Source organism: Pezoporus wallicus, unplaced genomic scaffold, assembly GCF_028554395.1.
Source record: "Pezoporus wallicus isolate ANWC-B61680 ecotype Strahan unplaced genomic scaffold, APGP_CSIRO_Pwel_v1 contig_8797, whole genome shotgun sequence".
In the NCBI taxonomy this organism is placed as follows: Eukaryota; Metazoa; Chordata; class Aves; order Psittaciformes; family Psittacidae; genus Pezoporus; species Pezoporus wallicus.
The window spans coordinates 1,843-19,479 of NW_026641918.1; the positions used below are offsets into that span (position 1 = coordinate 1,843).

General features: G+C 45.0%; 1 protein-coding gene and 1 long non-coding RNA gene across 2 annotated transcripts in view; both read right to left on the reverse strand.

The window, feature by feature from the left end:
- Positions 1-1,221: 1,221 nt before the first annotated feature.
- On the reverse strand, positions 1,222-3,665 carry LOC130608181 (uncharacterized). The gene is made up of 2 exons (XR_008974471.1): positions 3,196-3,665; positions 1,222-1,708 (listed from the first exon to the last, which is right to left on the reverse strand). It is a non-coding gene; the product is annotated as an uncharacterized LOC130608181 (long non-coding RNA).
- A 113-nt stretch (positions 3,666-3,778) lies between these two features.
- Positions 3,779-17,637, reverse strand: part of CLMP (CXADR like membrane protein) — a 34,492-nt gene continuing 20,633 nt past the window's right edge. Inside the window, exons 2-7 of the mRNA XM_057425945.1 lie at positions 9,844-10,001; positions 8,943-9,144; positions 7,996-8,160; positions 7,538-7,660; positions 5,838-5,979; positions 3,779-4,474 (exon numbers count right to left, since the gene is read on the reverse strand). Coding sequence (XP_057281928.1) covers positions 4,180-4,474; positions 5,838-5,979; positions 7,538-7,660; positions 7,996-8,160; positions 8,943-9,144; positions 9,844-10,001 — 1,085 coding nt within the window. The 3' untranslated portion in view covers positions 3,779-4,179. The remainder of the gene's footprint in view (positions 4,475-5,837; positions 5,980-7,537; positions 7,661-7,995; positions 8,161-8,942; positions 9,145-9,843; positions 10,002-17,637) is intronic.

Below are 17,637 nucleotides of genomic sequence, written 5' to 3' on the forward strand. Positions count from 1 at the left end.
ACTGATAGCAAGTGAAGGCAGCCTGAAACAACTGTGAGTCAGTGCAGGGAGGAGGGCACTTTGGCAAGTGACTCATTACATTAGAAACTAAAGGCTGTTAACTGAGAGAAAAGTAGTTCATTTCATCAGAAGAATGAAAGTGCTGGACAGTGTCAAGTATTCTATGGGGAGGCTTTTCCATAGTGATCCTATGATGATTGTGTTTTGAAGCTGGTTTAATCTATCAGAGATGAAGCACTGCTTCTCCTTTAAGTGTTTAAAGCAGAATTGGGAAGAGTGGAGATTACCAAAGACATGCTTCCTATTCATTTGTTATTTATACCACACTTGAATCTGCACTTCCCGGTCGGAGTTTGAAAATCGCACATATCCAAGGAGATCCCTTCCCTTTCCCACCATGTTCTCCCCCTCCAGTGTCTCAGTACAGACTGATCCAAGTTTAAAATAACCCAAGATTGCCGATGCTGTACAGCAGCATGCAATTGCACAACTCCTCTCAAAACGTTCATTGCCTCAACAGGGTTTTGGGTGCCATCAAGAGCAAGTAAGAGTGTTTCCTCATGAATCAGGGATAGAGAGGAGGACACACCTATGAGACCACTGCGGTTTGTTCTACCTGCTGTGTAATTATGTTGTCATTCTTCCTCCCAGGTTTCAATAAAGAGGATTGCTGATGTTGGGAGACCTCTGTGTAAAACACCCCCGGGGGAAAGGAGGCTGAACCACGGTGAGAGAAACCAACCACAATCATATTTAGTTCCCCTGCACCTCCCTGACCGGAGATTCCTGTTGGCTTGTTCAAAATGGTTATCTTCAAAATGCTTGGAGAAGGTCTGAACTGCCTGAACACAGCTCTGAGCTGTTCAGGGCTCCATTGTGGTTCAGAGTAAGGCTGCAGTGTGTGGGAATGGGAGGGCAGTATCACCACTTGTATGTGTGCTGTGTCTGAGCTGGCACTATTTGTCCTATTAGCTTGAAGCATCCTCGTCCTCAGCCAAAATACCTCGTGTGAAATAGAACTCAAACCACCATTTATTTCAATACACCCAAGGTTTTACATATTTCTTACCATGTCATATAATTTAGAATGAAAAAATACCCAGGAAGAGACCAGCTTCCCACACTTTACCCTTAGAAACTGTATTTTTGACCCCATTCTTTTCATCCTTGGGTCCAGCTTGACAGCATGTACCACACACCACAGAAGATGGAGCATTAGTACAGGTTTAGTTGAGCTGTAGCACTTAAGCTGCAGCACCTTTATTTATAAAACAACCAACGGAACAAAAAGAAAATAAAAGAAATAATTGATTCAAAGGAATCAATAATAAATATTTGCTTTCCTCCGAGTTGTTCGGACACAGTACAAGTACACCAATCATAGCAGGTAGAAGAGATGTAAGCTTAGTCTAGCTGCTGAGAAACAAAAGCAAGCTACATAGCATCGTATGCATTTAATCACACTAGTAATAACTGGTATATGGCAATAAATGCTTTAAGTACACTATTTTACAAAATGGAGTTTGGCTTACAGTTCATTTGCTTCCCTTGTGCAGCTCCTGATCCTATCATCCGGAGCTCAGAAAGTGTCCCTTTGATAATAAAACACCTTTGAAATGCTCTTGTTCTTGTATTCCCGTTGAGTGATGAACATTTCCTCTTGGGCTTCATGCTAGCTCCTGAAGTGCAGAATTGACTCTGTGTTCACCTGTGAGATCAATGATGCGTGGTCTCGAAAGCACCGCAGTGATTTTCTAACCATGTTTTCTAACCAGGGGCACACACCTTTGTTCTGTAGCAGGAGAAGGCCACGGTACTTTCCCAACGTGGTTTGTATACAGGGCAGTCTGTCCGTGCCTGGATAGTGGGTACATGTATTGCCCGCTTCCCAGCAGGGCTAGGAACAGCTGGGAATGATCCCACACACCAGGGGTTGCTTCCAACTACCTTTTCACTGTGGTCCATACACATTCCATCTCATGCAATCCGACAGATAGCTCATGTAACAAAGAGTGACTTCCCTGCTCCAGGAGAGATGGTGACCAGGAGAGGGCTGCCACTGCTGATCTGTCCTGCAGCCTGTTCCCATAGGAAAGAGACTGCCAGGAGCAGGCTGGGCAAATCCTAGCCGGCAGCAAGTGGCCTTCAGGCTGCAGTCACTAATTGCAAGTGACTCAAAGCTAACCTACAGCATTTTGGTATTCAAACTGTAACCAGCTCAAGTGTTACCCTTATTTTGGGCTAATAAGCTTCTGGTTGCTCTGGCATGTTACTGAGGAAAGCACTCCTGGTTTTATATGCATAGAATAAGTATCCTCAGATGCAACTCAGGTAACATTAAGCACCATAAAGCAACTGTACAAGAAGCCACAAACTACTTCAGCAGTCCTGCTCGTTGTCTTTGGGATTTTCCCAGCTTTGGAGTACCTTATAAGCACTTGGGGTTCTTAAAACCTTCAAGGTCCAGGAAGAGAGCAACTGCAGAGATTGGTTCTGGTTGACTCTGGGGTAGAAGAACAAGTGGAATTCTTGTACATGTGATGGAAATGAGTGGCTGCTCTCAGGAAAAGAAGTTCTCAGATAGTATAGAGCAGGTTTGAAAACTGTTTCCCATACAGAAATAGCCAAAGCAGGGCCTGGCTTTGATCACATTGTCTAAAGAGCTCAAGCAAAGATAGAATTCTGGCTCTCTGTCTGGAAAGGAGGTTAATTATACTTCCTGGAGTGAAAGAATTACACATGTGTGGTTCTTCTGTGCTGAGCCATCTCTGGGAGACTCATTCCACGTACTAGAGAAAACCTTCCCCCCCCCCCCCCCCCCTTAAATTAAGATTAAACGACCCCAAACCTTTTCTTAATAGCAAATCATCAGCCCAGGAATACAAGAATCTAGAACCTACAAGCTCAGTGGCTGGTGTGTAGCAGTGGCCAGAGCCAAGTCCTTCAGAGGAAAATATATATGACAGAAGTATGCATCTGCCTCCAGGGGAAGCCTGTGCCTATCTCCCATCATTACCTATTGGCCTCCAACTGGACTTGTAAGACTTTGTATTCCTTGGTATGTAAATGGCGTTTGGTGTGTAAATGGGACAATGCACATAAATATGTTCTAATGGAAGCAGCATTGTGCTCGTTTACTTGTCCCTGGTGTGTTTTCCTCACGATGTGCTCTGTCACTCCATCCTTCAGTCTTACCTGGATGCCTGAAGGTCAGCTCAAGTATGTTGTTTGTTCAGTCCTGGGAAGAGCTCTCTGTAAGGCTTCTACAGCGTGGCTCAACCCCAAACTGGTGAATTCACAGCCTGGCAATAGCAAAGATAGCTTCCAAATGCTTCATCCAGGCTTTTCGGTAGATTAGTGGCCCTCACTTGGAGGTACCACCTTCATTCTGGATTCAGTGCCTGATTCTCATCACGCTAAGGCTCATTTGTCACAGGTACCACTCCAGTGGCAGTGGAGTTAACTGTGGCTTTGCAGTGCTGACCATACAAGCAGAGTCAGGCTCTTGGCCGTATCTCTCTGGGTGCATTGTACGTTTATTTGGCAATTATAGCACCTCTGTTGCTTTGACATAAAGGGTCCTTTCACTGTAGTGCAGAAGTTAGTTCAGACACATGCCTTAACGCTGCATCTCTTGATTGTTTTGAGTGATCCTTTTATTTCCACTCCAGAAGTGCTTCAGTAGAAGACTGAGTACAGAAGACGTGGAGTGCCTGTCAGTCTGCTTTGAGGTTGAGAGGGTGCCCCAAAATCTTCAGGTGAGAAAGTTCTCCACAAGAGACTTCCCCACAAAAACCTCTCTGGAATATTTTGCATCTTTATGTCTCTGTTGATCCCTTTTATAGAGCCCTGAGGTTTGGCTTCACTTCCTTTGTACAGTGCTTCGCTGTTGTAGTTTTTAAATGCTCGGTGGTGTATTTCCAACAGAGGTAACTTAAAAAGAAGGCTCCTTTTCCCCTCAAATGTATCTTTCTTCAGAAAATAATTCTGTATCAGAGCCTCAGTGGTGGAAGATGTAAGAAAGAGCGGAGTGTGAGGGCTCCCTGTGGTGTGAATGATCACAAGTGATTAAAGTTAAGCTGACCAGGAGGATAACTAGCTAACCTAACAATTCCTATGTGGCTGGTGGTATGTGAAGTGTTTCTGGACAGCAGGAGTCTCCAGACAGCTGGCGGGCGGTCACACTGTCTGGAACGCTCGGCTTTGGGCTGGCACCATGACCAGCGTGGCTCCCATCTTCATCAGGTTGGTGTAGTCGACTTTCTTGGGCTCAGTTTCTTTCCCTTCCGCCTCCCTCTGGCTGTACTGGGGAGGAGTTAGATGGGGAGTAGCTTCCGTCGACAAAGTCCGTTGGCTGCGGGAGGCACTGTTGGCTGTCGACCTGGTTGAGGAGGAGCCTGAGCGTGAGCTCCTGGAACCAGAGGAGGAGGAGCTGGGCTTGACCAGATGGGCCTTGGGTGCCTCTGCATCTTCTCTGCAATCAAACAGACAACAGGGCTCAGATACCAGGAGAACACTGAAGACATTGTACCAGACTGAACTGCTGCTGCAATAAGTTGCTTATTGAAGCTGCCCATCACCAGGACATGCTTGTCCAGCAGTTTAAGCACGGTACAGGGGGTTCCAAGTTCTGTGCTATGCAACTTTTTGGACTAAATTCCTTATTGCTCTGTGGAACTATTGATCATATGGATTTAGAATAGATGCTGCACACACCTGGCTCTTTGTGTGCAGCTTTGAGGACTGTGGAACGAATGCCAGGTGTCAGTGCAAACAGTTCAGATGGAGCTGTCCGCTCCGTAATCCTTACTCATAATGACAAATGACTGAGGTGGGAATGAGACCGGTTCTTCTAGTTAAACAAAAAGAAACGTGGGTAGTAAGAGAAGTGCAAGAGCTGGGCCCAGAGAGACAGAGAAGGTAACAGCCGTGCACAGAAAGGGGACATAAAAGGGTGAAGCTCAGAGATTTGAAAGCAAAGAGAACAGGAAGAAGGGAAGGGAAGAAACCAGCAGACACTACTTCCTTGCTAGCAGTCTGACACCTGGCTGAGTAATCAGCTACTCAGTGATTACAGATGCCTAACGGTACGTAGATGTTGTATGACAGCGTGCACTTTTACAGATAGAAGGATGGAACAAGGCAAAGGGGTTCTTCCAGGGCACGAACAGCTAAAACTCATTCCTGGAAGTGTCTTTATCCGGGGCTTGCTTTCCTGAGGAGTTCAGGCTCAATTGGCTGGTGACCAGTCTCTGCTCAGGGGAGGTGAGCAGCAGACCTCACACACATGCACCAGATGAATTCAAAGAACATGCGTCAGCATTCTTGGTGCACCCACTCTGGGTGAGGCTTCTCAGCTCTGCACACAGGGGAGCTAAATCCAGAAGCACAGTTGTTCAGAAGACTCAAGGAGGACCTCCCCGCTCATAGCATTCCCTACAGGAATTGCCATTGAAAAGGCAAAAGCAAGCAAACAAACCAACCACCTCTCAAAACCACATTCCAGTTGGTTGAATTTAAGTACTGGAGAGGATTATGCAAATGCATTCAGACTGATGAAATGGCAAGTGTGAGACAGAATATTTTGTTGAGTTTTATGCTAATGTGTCCTGGGAAGAAGGGAAAAAAAGAGATTTCCATCTACCTAATTTTCTGGAATTTCTTCCCAAAGTTTCTCACAGTCAAGAAATGTGTCACTAATGTTTTAGGGAGGCTTTAAAAGCTTTTTAGACCAACCTTTTAATGCACTTAACACCCAGGTTACTTAAAACTGTAGTGGAAAGATGTGTGAAACCGAAAGAAGAGAGGGTGGGAGATGGGGGATTAAATCAAATTACCTGATTTCATTTGGTGCCTCCTCTTCCTCATATCTCTTCTTTTCTTTCCTCCTTATCGTCAGCCTCACGGCCAGGAGGAGGAGGGAAAGACCCACCACCACACCACAAACTGCTCCTGCGATCATGCCGATGTTTTGTGCATCTGCGGTCCAGAAACAAGTGTGTTAGCTGGTAAACTCTCACTAGGGTCATACGGTCAGGTTCTAGTCCATAACGCAGCTGGGTATAAATCAGAGCAGAACGTATTAGTCTATTTATTTAGGTGTGTCTCCACACTGAGGTTGAACCAGTTCATCTTCAGGCATTGTTTCTAAAGCAGAGCTAACACTGGTAAAGGTATTCACCTCTGGAAGGGTGGGATCACAAGTGCTTTGCCTTTAGCTATGAGTGAGAATGGAAGGAAAGAAAAAGAGAGTTCTCCAAGGAATAATTCCCTCATGAGAGCACAGAACCACAAGCAGCACAACTCTTATGTGAAACAAGGCACCGAGCAGTTCCCAAGAGAAAGAGTGTTTGAACTGCAAATGTTTCCCCATGGAGATTTTGCTTTTCCTCCAACTCACCCTGAAGTTATTACAATCCACTGGAAGAATGAATTATTGAGTCGGGGGAAAAAGTGAACTGAGGGTGTAGAGAGGAAGGAGGAAAGGAGAACCACACTGTGCAAGGTGTTTTTCATTCATCATAACAGAGTTAAGGAGGGAATGCTTCCTAGCGTATATGGGCCCTTAGCTGATGCTTTATGACAACTTCTTTTGATAAGAGCAGTTAGGTTGGGTTGGTTTAAAGTTGTTTCCTTAAGGCTTGTCCCTATGGAGGGTTTAGCAAACCAAAGCAAGGTTTTAAGCCAATTCAGTTCAATTGGCATAAAAGCTGCCTGGATGCTTTTACTTCAGATGCCTGAGGCAGATGGGCTTTCTCTTTGCTACATGACCATATTCCAATTATTTCAGGCCTGGCTGGGCAGCAAGATTCCAAAGCTATGGAATCTCCAAGAGCCTTCTCTATTAGCAGGCTTTTGTTACAGCAGTTCCAGCTCTTGCTGATCTCCCCTGAGGGCTGCACATGAAAACCTGCTGAACTATTGTTTGGATGTGTCCTCAGTGTGGTGCTAAACTCCACCCTTTCCTTACCTAGACATGGGCACATCCTCGATGGGGTTAACCAGGTAAAACAGTGATTTTAATCTCTGTTGTTCAGGACAGAGTTTATTAAATCTGGATTGAAACCAGATTATGTCCAAAGTTGCTTTTTATTCTGCATGTTACTTCACGTCAGCCTTTCGACACTTTACTGTCCCAAGTGCAACAGATACGTCGTTTGGAATTGGAACAATGGACTACTCACACAGAGGCTGGATACTGGAGAGTAATCTCATGCAATCACTCCAGCCAGAAGTACCTTAAAATCTAGGGGCTCTGGAACCTCTCACTCACTGGTTTTCCCTTCATATTTCCTTAGTCATTCAGAAACCCTAAATTTCTAACAGACCAAACTATGTGAGCCCAAATGATGTATTTACCACTTTAGGTTATACAGAGGACTGTCTGCAAACTAAAAATGCAATGAATGAGAACAGCTTCATGTGGTTGAACTATGAAAGGGCAAAGGTGTGGCAAGTTCACCAGGCAAGATGGGACAGATGTGAAGCAGCACTGCTCATACAGTGATGCAAATACTAGTTATGTGCCAACACTTACGCTGCACTGTCACCTGAACAACACAGGTTTCTTGTCCAGCCTCATTGGTGGCAATGCATTGGTATAACCCTGTGCTCATCTGTGTAAGATTCTTCAGTAGGACTTGCCCAGGATTAGAAATGTCTGAAACAGGAAAAACAACACTGGGATTAATAAAGAAAACGACTAGGAAAGCTTAACAGAAGCACAGATTGAGCTTCCAGTTCAAATCAGTTTAAGAACAATCAGTGATGCCTCACAAATGATCATTTGTCAGCCTTCAGCAGAACACTAAAACTCCTACATGCACTTCCTTGTCCAGCTGCAGTAGCGAGATCCCTGCCATATCATTGCTCTCACTGCCACCAAGGGATCCCCATTTAAAAAGCAGGCATGTGACTGTACGTGAGCACGTACATGTGGGTGGTTAGGTGGCTTTGAATGTACCGAGAGCCCTAAGAGGAAGTGATCTGACTTACTGACTCTCGATGTAGGTGGCAGATGCTCAGCTCTGTCTTCCTCATTTATGCGCTGCCATCGGTAGGAGATGGGTGCAGTGCCAGAGGCAGAGCGGCACTGCAAGGACAGTTCCTTGCCTTCCAACAGCTCCCCTTCTAGCCAGCACTTGGGCTTGGAAGGCTTTTCTAGAAGGGACAGAAGACAAGGCATGCAAACGCGTCACGCTGTTTCCTTAGTGGAAAGCCTTTCTTTGGCAAAGTACGTCACTTAAGCAGCTTCTCTGGAATGCATTAAGGAATTACATCGCTGCTGTTTGTTAGGGGACTTCAGCTGCAACTGTGTGCAACTTCATAGTCTAAGAAGTAAAGCTGGCTGGCTCAGATATAGAAGTGACATACATATTCCATGTATTCCTTATAATACTCTGGGGTAGTTTGCCTCATGGATACTTGCCTCAGTGGAGCTGTATCATTGTGCTCCTATTCTAGGTACTATTTAGAGAATATCCTTTCCCTCCCCCTACTTCTCCATTTCTTCCTTCTCCCCACAGCGTTTGGCAGGCCACAGCACTTCTTCCACAGGAAACGCTAACCCCAGCAGCTTATTTGTCACCTCCACTGGCTTGGATCAGTTTGGGGTCCTGGGACATGAACCCAGAGTCTTCAGCAGGAGATCTGTATCACCAGCTAAGCTAGAATATCAGCTTGATCATAGATGGTCAGCAGATGAGGTCATGGAGATAATTCGGTAAGAACAGTTCATATGATTTTGAAGGCAATTACACTTGCCTCAAAACAGTTCTTTAGGCTCTTCCCGTGCCAAAAAATGCAAAGGCAGACATGGAGCTGGACCGTGGAACCTGATCATGACACATCTTTGTGTATTTATACCCTGCTGAAAAAAATCTCTGCCCAGGAAATGAGGCTAGCAATTTTTCTTCCTTGGCAGAGCAATGAAATATGCTTACCTACAACCTTCAGGGTGATGCGAGCCCATTCGTACTGCCCAGCATTCTTAACCTTACAAATGTACTTCCCCGCATCGCTGGACTGCAGGGATATGATTTGCAAGGATGCATCTCCAGCGAGGAAGTTGGATGTGAAGGAAACGCGCCCTTTCTGTTCCTCATTCAGGTCATCATAAACGCGGCCCCCAGAGTAAGTGATCACCTGAGGAACAGAGACAGTCACTGCTGTGTCTGTGTGTCACATATACAACCAGTTGTAATCTTACATTCACACAGACGACAAATCAGTGCGTGTCCATGAGCTGCAGACTAAGGTTCTGCATGGTGAAGAACCATTGCTAAGGGTCATGTAGGAAGCCTGTGACAGGCTGGAAAAGCAAAGCTGCATTTCAAGTCTGAGACTGATGTATAAACTGCATTTATGCTAGAGATTTATGTTGGAGCATTTATACTGGTGTCAAAATAGATATCAGCACGTGTCACAACTATGAAAACAGGCTTTAGTCTTGGCTGGTTTTGGCTAGCTAATTTTAGTTACTGCAGACCTGATTTTTGTAGGTATTAAACTCTTATGTTTTTTTTCCTGGAAGCAGGGTTTCAAAAAACTGAGCCTTAAATTCCAAGGTCATATATGAAAACCTGAAGGGCGATCCTGAAGTTTATCCAACGATAAGTGATTATAAAGCAGTGTTAAAACAAACTTGATTGTGACACGATGCAGCGTATGTGAATATCAAACAACTTTTACACGCTATAAATCTCTCTCAAACCTGCTGTGTTTTCTAATGCTACTTCATCAGAGCAACCTGCAAAGATCATCACAGAAATCACTTTAAATCGATGGCTGCTATTGATGTCAATGCAGAAAGAAGATGGTTTTCCCAGCGGATGCTGAACCTACCGCTTTCTGTACTGTTTCGGAGATGTGCAGCAGCCACTCAATATCCAGGCTGCCTTGCTCCAGGAGCCCCAGGCGGTGGTGACAGGGCAAAGTCACGTTCTCTTCAGCCACTCTCTTGAATTCAGTCTGAGCCTTGGACAGCCAAACAGAGCAGGAAGCTGAAAGACAGTGGTCAGAGGCCGGGATTAACCATGCAGCTCTGCACTGACAAGCGTTGCTAGCGTAGGTTTAGCTGGATCCTTCCTCATTTGCTTCGTAGAAAACCCAACAGCCTAGCTTCCTGGACAGATTGCAGCTGATTAAAGGGGACATCTATAGATACACAGGCAGGCAGTTTCACACTAATATTTAAGCATGAAGAACAGATGGCTTCACACTCCAGAGCTGTCAATGCAAAAGTCGCACCCACCTCCTCCATGCACTCAAAATTTCACATAACTTCCTTGGTTTTGCCTTCACCTTTTATTACCTTAATTCATAAGCAGTATTTCCACCCAGAAGACCTTCAGAGCCCATGGTTTTATTCCCATGGTCAATCTGATAAGGCTCGGAGCCCCTTTCGCTTCCCTAGGATGCTGCTCATTGCATGCATTTCAGCACTGGAAATAAGAGCCCAGGCTGGGAACAAGAGTGGTGAGATTAAGAAAAGCACGATACAAGTAGGCCAGTGAAGTGTCTTTGAATAGCATCACCAAAAAAAAAAACCAAAAAACAAAAAACCAACCCGGAACTTGTCAAAAACGGTTTGTCAGGGTTTAAAATTGCGAGGAAAAAAGGGAGAAATTGCCAATCTGAAACACTAGAGGGAAGCAAAGCCTTTGAAATGTTCGCCGCGAACACCCAAAAAGCACGTTTCCTCCCTAAATGCTGAACCAGAAGATAGGGCGCACGCTGGTTAACCAGCGCTGCTTTAGTCATTGTGAAACTCGGTTTCTTTCTGTACTGCATCCCTGCTAAAACTGACCAAAATCAGGGACTGACCCTTCGCTTTGCCCATCTCCAATTTGAGAACACACTTACACTCAGTTAAAACTGACCCAAAGGACGAGAGGTATGGGAAATTAAAGGCATTTAGGACAGGGATCCCCCAGGTCTGCTATAACACCAAATACATTTTCCAACCGGGTTTCCAGAGGGATTTCTGGGGCACAAACGCCACGTGTCTGCTGTGTATGAATCTTCAGAGCGCAGCTGGGTTGTTCTTAAGTTTCGCTGTGCAAAAAGGAAGCCTAAAACCACTTCCCCCTCCATGGGATGAAGTGAGATGAACTATCTTGCTCTTGGACTATGAACCTGATGAACACTGGGAGAGCTGGCAGCACTAGGGAGTCACATGTGTGACTGAACACACAATGCTGTGATTACATAGCAAGATTACCAGCAGGAGCATAAGCAGCTCTGCTTACATAGGCTGATTTGCTCCTACACTTGTATTTAAACAGTGAAGGTCCATGGGGGGATAAACAATTACATTTAACACAACAGTTCCTCAGCTTTTTCTGCTTCTTCAGGACTAGCTTTGTTATAGAAGGTACACTCTGCTCCTGCTCCCAATCAGATCTGAGTTAACATGACCACCCTTCAGCTCCTAAGCTTCTAATATGTAATCAATACTTGTAAGCACTTCTATGGAAGTTATCACTGCTATGTGCACACACGCATATAAAACACTTAGGTGGAGTTCTGCAAAGGATTTAGTTGTCCTCTACTCCAACTGCGCAAGTTGGTGAGAGTGAAAGCTTTGCAGCCACATTAGCTGCTTTCTTTAAAGGGAAAACTAATGCAGTTTAGGCCTGGATTCACTAGTCTCAAAGCTCCATCTGCCAAATACAATTATACATTCTGCCTAGGATGAGCGCCTGCTTTCTTCTACAGCCCACTTTGCTGCAGGCTGCCTTCATTAACATGCTGACACTCGCTACATGGCTGATCAATAAGTTTAATTTAAGCACCTCAGACGTGAGCATTCCCAGCCCATTTGCAGCGCTTTCGAAGCCCTGTGCCCGCAGAGCACTGAGGTTTTGTGGTGTTCTACATTTTAAAGTGTAATTTTACATTAAAAGCTTTGATCATGATTAGGAATCACCTTGTGGGAGTATAACAAGCATCATTTTCTTTCCTGCCTGGCTTGGATAGACTGGGTTTATGGACAGACTGTTTTTAGGAGAGCTCTCGCCTTGGTCTGGTTCTTGTTACCCCCAGCAAATAAGCTCTGGGTTTGAGAAAGAGCCCTCTGCCTATAAAATAACCTTCTCAATGGAAGTAAGATGAGGGAGACATCTAAGGATTGGTTTTCCAAAGGTAGATACAATCAGAGATAATTAGGAGCTGGCTCCCCTTTGAACCAGTAACCAGATTGTCACACGCATTGCATAGTTTCCCAAGACATGTCTGACTATAAAAACCCATACATGCCCGTTTTGTCCTTATTAGACCTTTAATAAAGGCCACATAATCAGAAAGAAGTCAAAGTTCTGCAGGGTTCTAAACAGGACCTTCTGTCTACTTTAGCTTTAGGGATGTGCTGGAATTTACAATATATGCCTCAGAAAAGAGAAAGAATCAGAAAGCACATCCAAGTCCCCCCTAGGTTAATTTAAATGCTTTATTATTCACTGAAGAATAAAAGCCCTTTGAAGTTCTCTTGTGTTTGTGTAGATGAGAAATAAGATTTTTCTCAGAGTGTTTTTACCGTTTATTACCCCCTTCAGTTTCAGTTTCATTCATATGAGTACTAAAGGAGTTCGGCTGCTTATGGACAGCCGCTGACAGCAGCAACCACCTCCATGTGTGGGCCGGGTCCGGCAAAGCTTGCTCCTGGGTGCACAACCGGCTCCATCTCTTTCCACACGAGGGCAGATCCTACCCAGACGAATGCCTGCGGACCGGCTCCAGCAGACAATAGATGGTTTTCCCACAAGTGGGATCCAAGAGCCTCGCTCACTAATGCCACATGCATGCAGGCTCCACAGTTCTTTACCCCAAAACGCCTCTTTCCCTTCCACATCCTGTGCACAGCAGTTGATGCTGCAAAGAGCAGCACTTGAACTGCTTCGCTCAGCTTTACTCGGGCCATCCTCAGCCTGCAGCTCCTGGCTTCGGGAGCCTGCTTTGTTTTCCCAGCGGAGCAGGCACACTAAGCTTATTGCAACTGCAGCATTTTGAAAGCACTGGCCCTGGGTCTGAGAGGAATAAACGTGCACAGCAGCAGGCTCGCTGACACACCACAGCCAACCCCGCTCTGTACTTGGGGCGAAGAGACCATTGTAACATGTTCAAGTGTTCGCTCTATTGTTCAGAGGACAATAACTCACCCAACACCCTGCAGAGAAGGGACAGAGATTATTGTTTTCCATCCCTCACTGGTGTTTTAAGTATCCAAGAAACAGCAAAACAAGCATTTCAAACAATACCAACAGCTAGTACACCAAAACAGACAGTACCCGAACAGCATGAGCACAGATATACTAGAGGAAGGGCACGGATTGAGCCAGGGCACACAAAGGGATTTTTTGCCCCTCTCAAGAACAGGCCATACAGATTTTAGACGATAGAATGTGGAATACTCTGCCTCTTTCTCATGCAAAGGTGTCACTCAAGGTACTTCCTAGAACCATTTCAACATTAACAGCCTCCTGATTTCAGATGTGTATAGCAAGAGTCAGCCTTTTGAAATGGATGTAGAAGGAAGGAGCCCTGCCTGTGCAATGCAGCAAGTGCTGAGCAGATTGGGACTGTGGATCTGGCCTTACCACATATTATCATCCATTCAAAGTAGTATGAATGAATGTCTGAATCCTTAACGTGATCACCCATGCTTTCGCATCCAGATTGGGAAGCTCAGTTTATTGTCATGCCCATCCAATAAGTATATGTATACGCACAAATGTACATATATACCAGCATGAAATATACATAGGCATACAAGCAGAATCAAAGTGAAAATAAATGCTTTGCTGACATCTTTATTTGTAGGCAAATTCATGTGCTAAAAGCTAAAGAGCTGCCAGATTTAAATCTTTCCTTAGGTTCAGAACAAGGTTTGAATTAGGGAGCAATGCTAAATATAGATTATACTGTTTAAAAAGTTATAAGTGGTGCTCTATCACTTAACTGCTGGAATTAGGAACAGCCTAGAAAAGATTCAGAAAATCAAAGATACAAGATACTATACTAACTTCATTTAAAGATGTGACTATCCAAAATGGGTCTTGAGACACTTCAGTTTCAAGAACATCTGTGAAGTGAAATCTTTAGCTACACTTTTTGTAGCTTATTTTGGCTTTTTAATCAAAGATGACAATTGCAACAGGCTATTCCGAGCACTGATGGCCAATGAAGAGGCATTACACAAATGCAACCTGTAATTTTCCTGCAGCTTGAGACATCCTGTACTAGCACCAAAGGGAAACAACTCGGGAAAGAAATCAGCTGCCGAGGAAAACCTTCTTCCATACAACAGCAAAAGCAGGAATTTCAGTGATATCCACCCACATACAGTTCATGGCACTGTCTGGATGATTTCCATGTCACCTGGGATAGGTGCCCTATCTGCTTTTGTTCATTAATATCAAAGTGTTCCCTGGGTGCAGGTGTGATGGGAACAGTGAATGGCCGCTGTTGTCAAGACACATCATATCTTGTCTGAAAGGAGAACAGTCCCCTACAGACAAGTTCTCAAGTGTAACCATCATTGTGGTCTCATTTTGAGTCCTTCTTGGAATACTTTTAACACATTACTTTCACATCAGTGCGATTCCACTATGTGAAAATGGGGTCCTTCTGAGAAGGGCTTAAACAGTTTAAATGAGCCCGAAGAGAGTAAATACTCAGAGAATTATTCAGGCTTGGAGTGTTCCTTTAACTGCACATTTGACTTGCTTCATCTTGTGCTAAAAAGCATTCATTCCCCTCAAGTATTTGAAAACAGCATGTCTATATTAGATAGAGACAAGAATAATCTGTTGGAGAGTTAAGAACCAAGCAGCCCAGGACACTCTGTGGTGTCGCAACTTAGAACCACTCCTTCCTCCCAGGAATTTGAGACATTTCACATCTGTTGGGGTTTGATTGCGCTCCAGCCTTGAGGGAAGTTTACTGAGCTTCCTTATGGAAGACCAAAAGCCTGCCCCAAGCACACTGTCCAGTGGTTATTACAGTGATACTAAGCAAAATATAAGCATTTTTAATGAGGAAATATGCAATTCAACATGCTGAAATAGGAGGTTGACATACTTTTGTGGACAGAGAATTACACTGAGTGAAACTTCGGGATGCTTCAATGACTCGGAAGCTCAAGTCAGCTAAAGACACTAAAGGCACTAGTTCTACAGTTAAATATTTAAAGCTCAGTAGGCCTCAAAATTAAGCTATTAAGAAACCAAACATTCCCTCCATCATTACTGTTCAGTAATGATGACAGACACATGCACATTAAGGCTTTTATCTCCCCTTTCACTCTGTTCCCCAGTCTCCAATGCGGATAAACAAAGACAGCGGCTAGCTATGTTGGTTTATTCCAGAACTGTAAGGAGAACCCAAGAGGTCGCCACCCCCAGACCACACTAGCCTGAAGAGCCCCAGCTAGCCCTTATGCTGACAGCATTTTAAGCCAAAACAAACATGAAATGGTGTCTCCTTACAGACAGCTCTTCTGCGTTCTTTGCACAAGGGAGGAGGAATGGGGGTGGCTCGAGTCTCCTAAGGATAATTAACTCAGCCAGGCCTGCCCTCTGGGACATCTGCTTTCTGTGTTCCTTGGCTGGCAGAGACAGAAAGGCCAAATGTCACCTTCTCCCGAGAGCTTGAGTGCTCCAAGTGACCAAGACCTGGCCCCCAGCGCACGCTGCCTGCAGCCCGCTCCCCTCCGCCTCCCTTTGATTTGAGGAATGTGGTTGTGAAGCAAAAGCATCTCAAATAAGAAACATGTGAGCTAGCAGTCAGCTCCCACAGGAACAGGCTGGCTGTGCTCAAATCAAGAGGGCAGCCTATCCCCATCCGTGCGCACATAGCGTTGCAGAGGTTCTCTAATGGGAACCACATGTGCGTGGGGCTGAGGTTTGAGGAGGCTGGTGAAACAGAAAGCAAAGGGGAAGAGTCCTGCATGCTTCTGGGTTTCCAAGTGGTGACGTGAGGCGTTTGGAATTGCAGCTGTAGATGAGTTAGGAAGGCCCAAGGAGAGCAGAAAACTCATTTCACAAAGCAAAGCATCCGAGTTTTAGATTTGCAGCAAGCAAGCAAGAGTGCAGGAGAGGGCTAGAATTTGGCTGGTGATACACAGGCTTCTACCAACAAAAACATCAACAGCTGCAGAAGCATGGGCACCAATCCTTCCCCAGGCAGGCCAGGATGAAGCAGGGAAGCGATCTCTGGGATAGCTGTTACCAGCACAGCAGCAGTGCACACGAGTGTTTAAATGCACAATGTCTTCACACTGCACATAGGCACACATGCCATCCAGTGCAGATCCGTGTCTCACAAGCAGCCCCAGCAGCAATGATGTAGTATTCCCTGGGCAAAACTCAGTGTTTCTCTATTAGAGATAGATGAAAGACTGATCCTGCAGTACCCAGCAGCCACATGCAACCTAAGGGTCTTACCTCTACATTCCTAGAATCAAGCAGCCAAATTCTGCCACTGAAAACACCATTAGGAACTTTGCCTATGTACTGTTGCTCTCCTTTTTCTCAGTGCGTTTTCAAATCAGGTGCAAGTAGGAGATTCTGGGTTTACATCCCTGGAGACCAGCGAACGGAAGACAAGGCATCAGAACTGCATCTTCCTATTTAATGGTTCACAGAGTGTGTGTACAGAGGGATGTGTGAAATTCCTTAGCCTTTAATCCAGGCATTTGTATCAGTAAAATGGTCCAGGTGCCTTCTGTTTACAGCAACAGCTCAACCAAGCCTCTCAGTAATGAGCTGGTGATTTCAAGCTGTGTGGATTAGATCTGCACAGAGACCTTGTCAGTACATATCAGATTCCTTGGGGGCTGAAGCACCTATGGCTGTCAGATGCTCCCTTTCTCTGCAAGCATCCCTGTGCTGCTTTGTGTACCTTACACAGCTTTGAACCGAGAAAAGCAAGAGAACAAGACATTCCACCCCTAAACGTCAGCAATTTCACTCCTTTGCCTGGTTTCAGGTGAGGATTGAAAGCATGAGAAGATGGTTTCAGTAAGAATTTCCAGGGCATCCTCTGTCTGAGGAGCATGCTTCGGCCTCAGCCTTCCAGTGAGCCTATTGTTGCTGTCAGTTCACGGACACAGAAATGAAAGCACGCAGAAATGAAGTTATGTGCCCAAGGCAGACACCAAGCAGAATCCAGAACACAAACCAGAAGAGACAGCAACAAAACTGTTATCAAAACAGTGTTTTCCATTAGATCTTTCCTCACCAATTTCAAAATCCAAGGAGCAGATTGCATCAGCTGTGAAAATTGGGGAGACAAGAGATTTAAGCTGATTAAAATGCTTAATAAAGCCATTCTTGTACTGAGGACTCCCTGATTTTTCCCCCTTAGCATCAAAGTATAAGAGGTTAACCAGAAAGCACTGCACTGATTGTGCTTTTCTGCTACTCTTTGTTATAGAAAGTCAGTTTGGTTTAAGCTTGCTGAAAGAGGTACCAGGAAGCTCAGAAGATACAGGTAAACTTCATGCCTTTCTCCATCTTCCTTTAATTTTCAGCCCAGTTTGATATAGTTTTAAGGTACAGACTTCAGTCCCTGTTCAGCACATCCATGTTACCTCGATGAGATGCTCAATTGTGTACTCGTAATTGCACATAACACGGT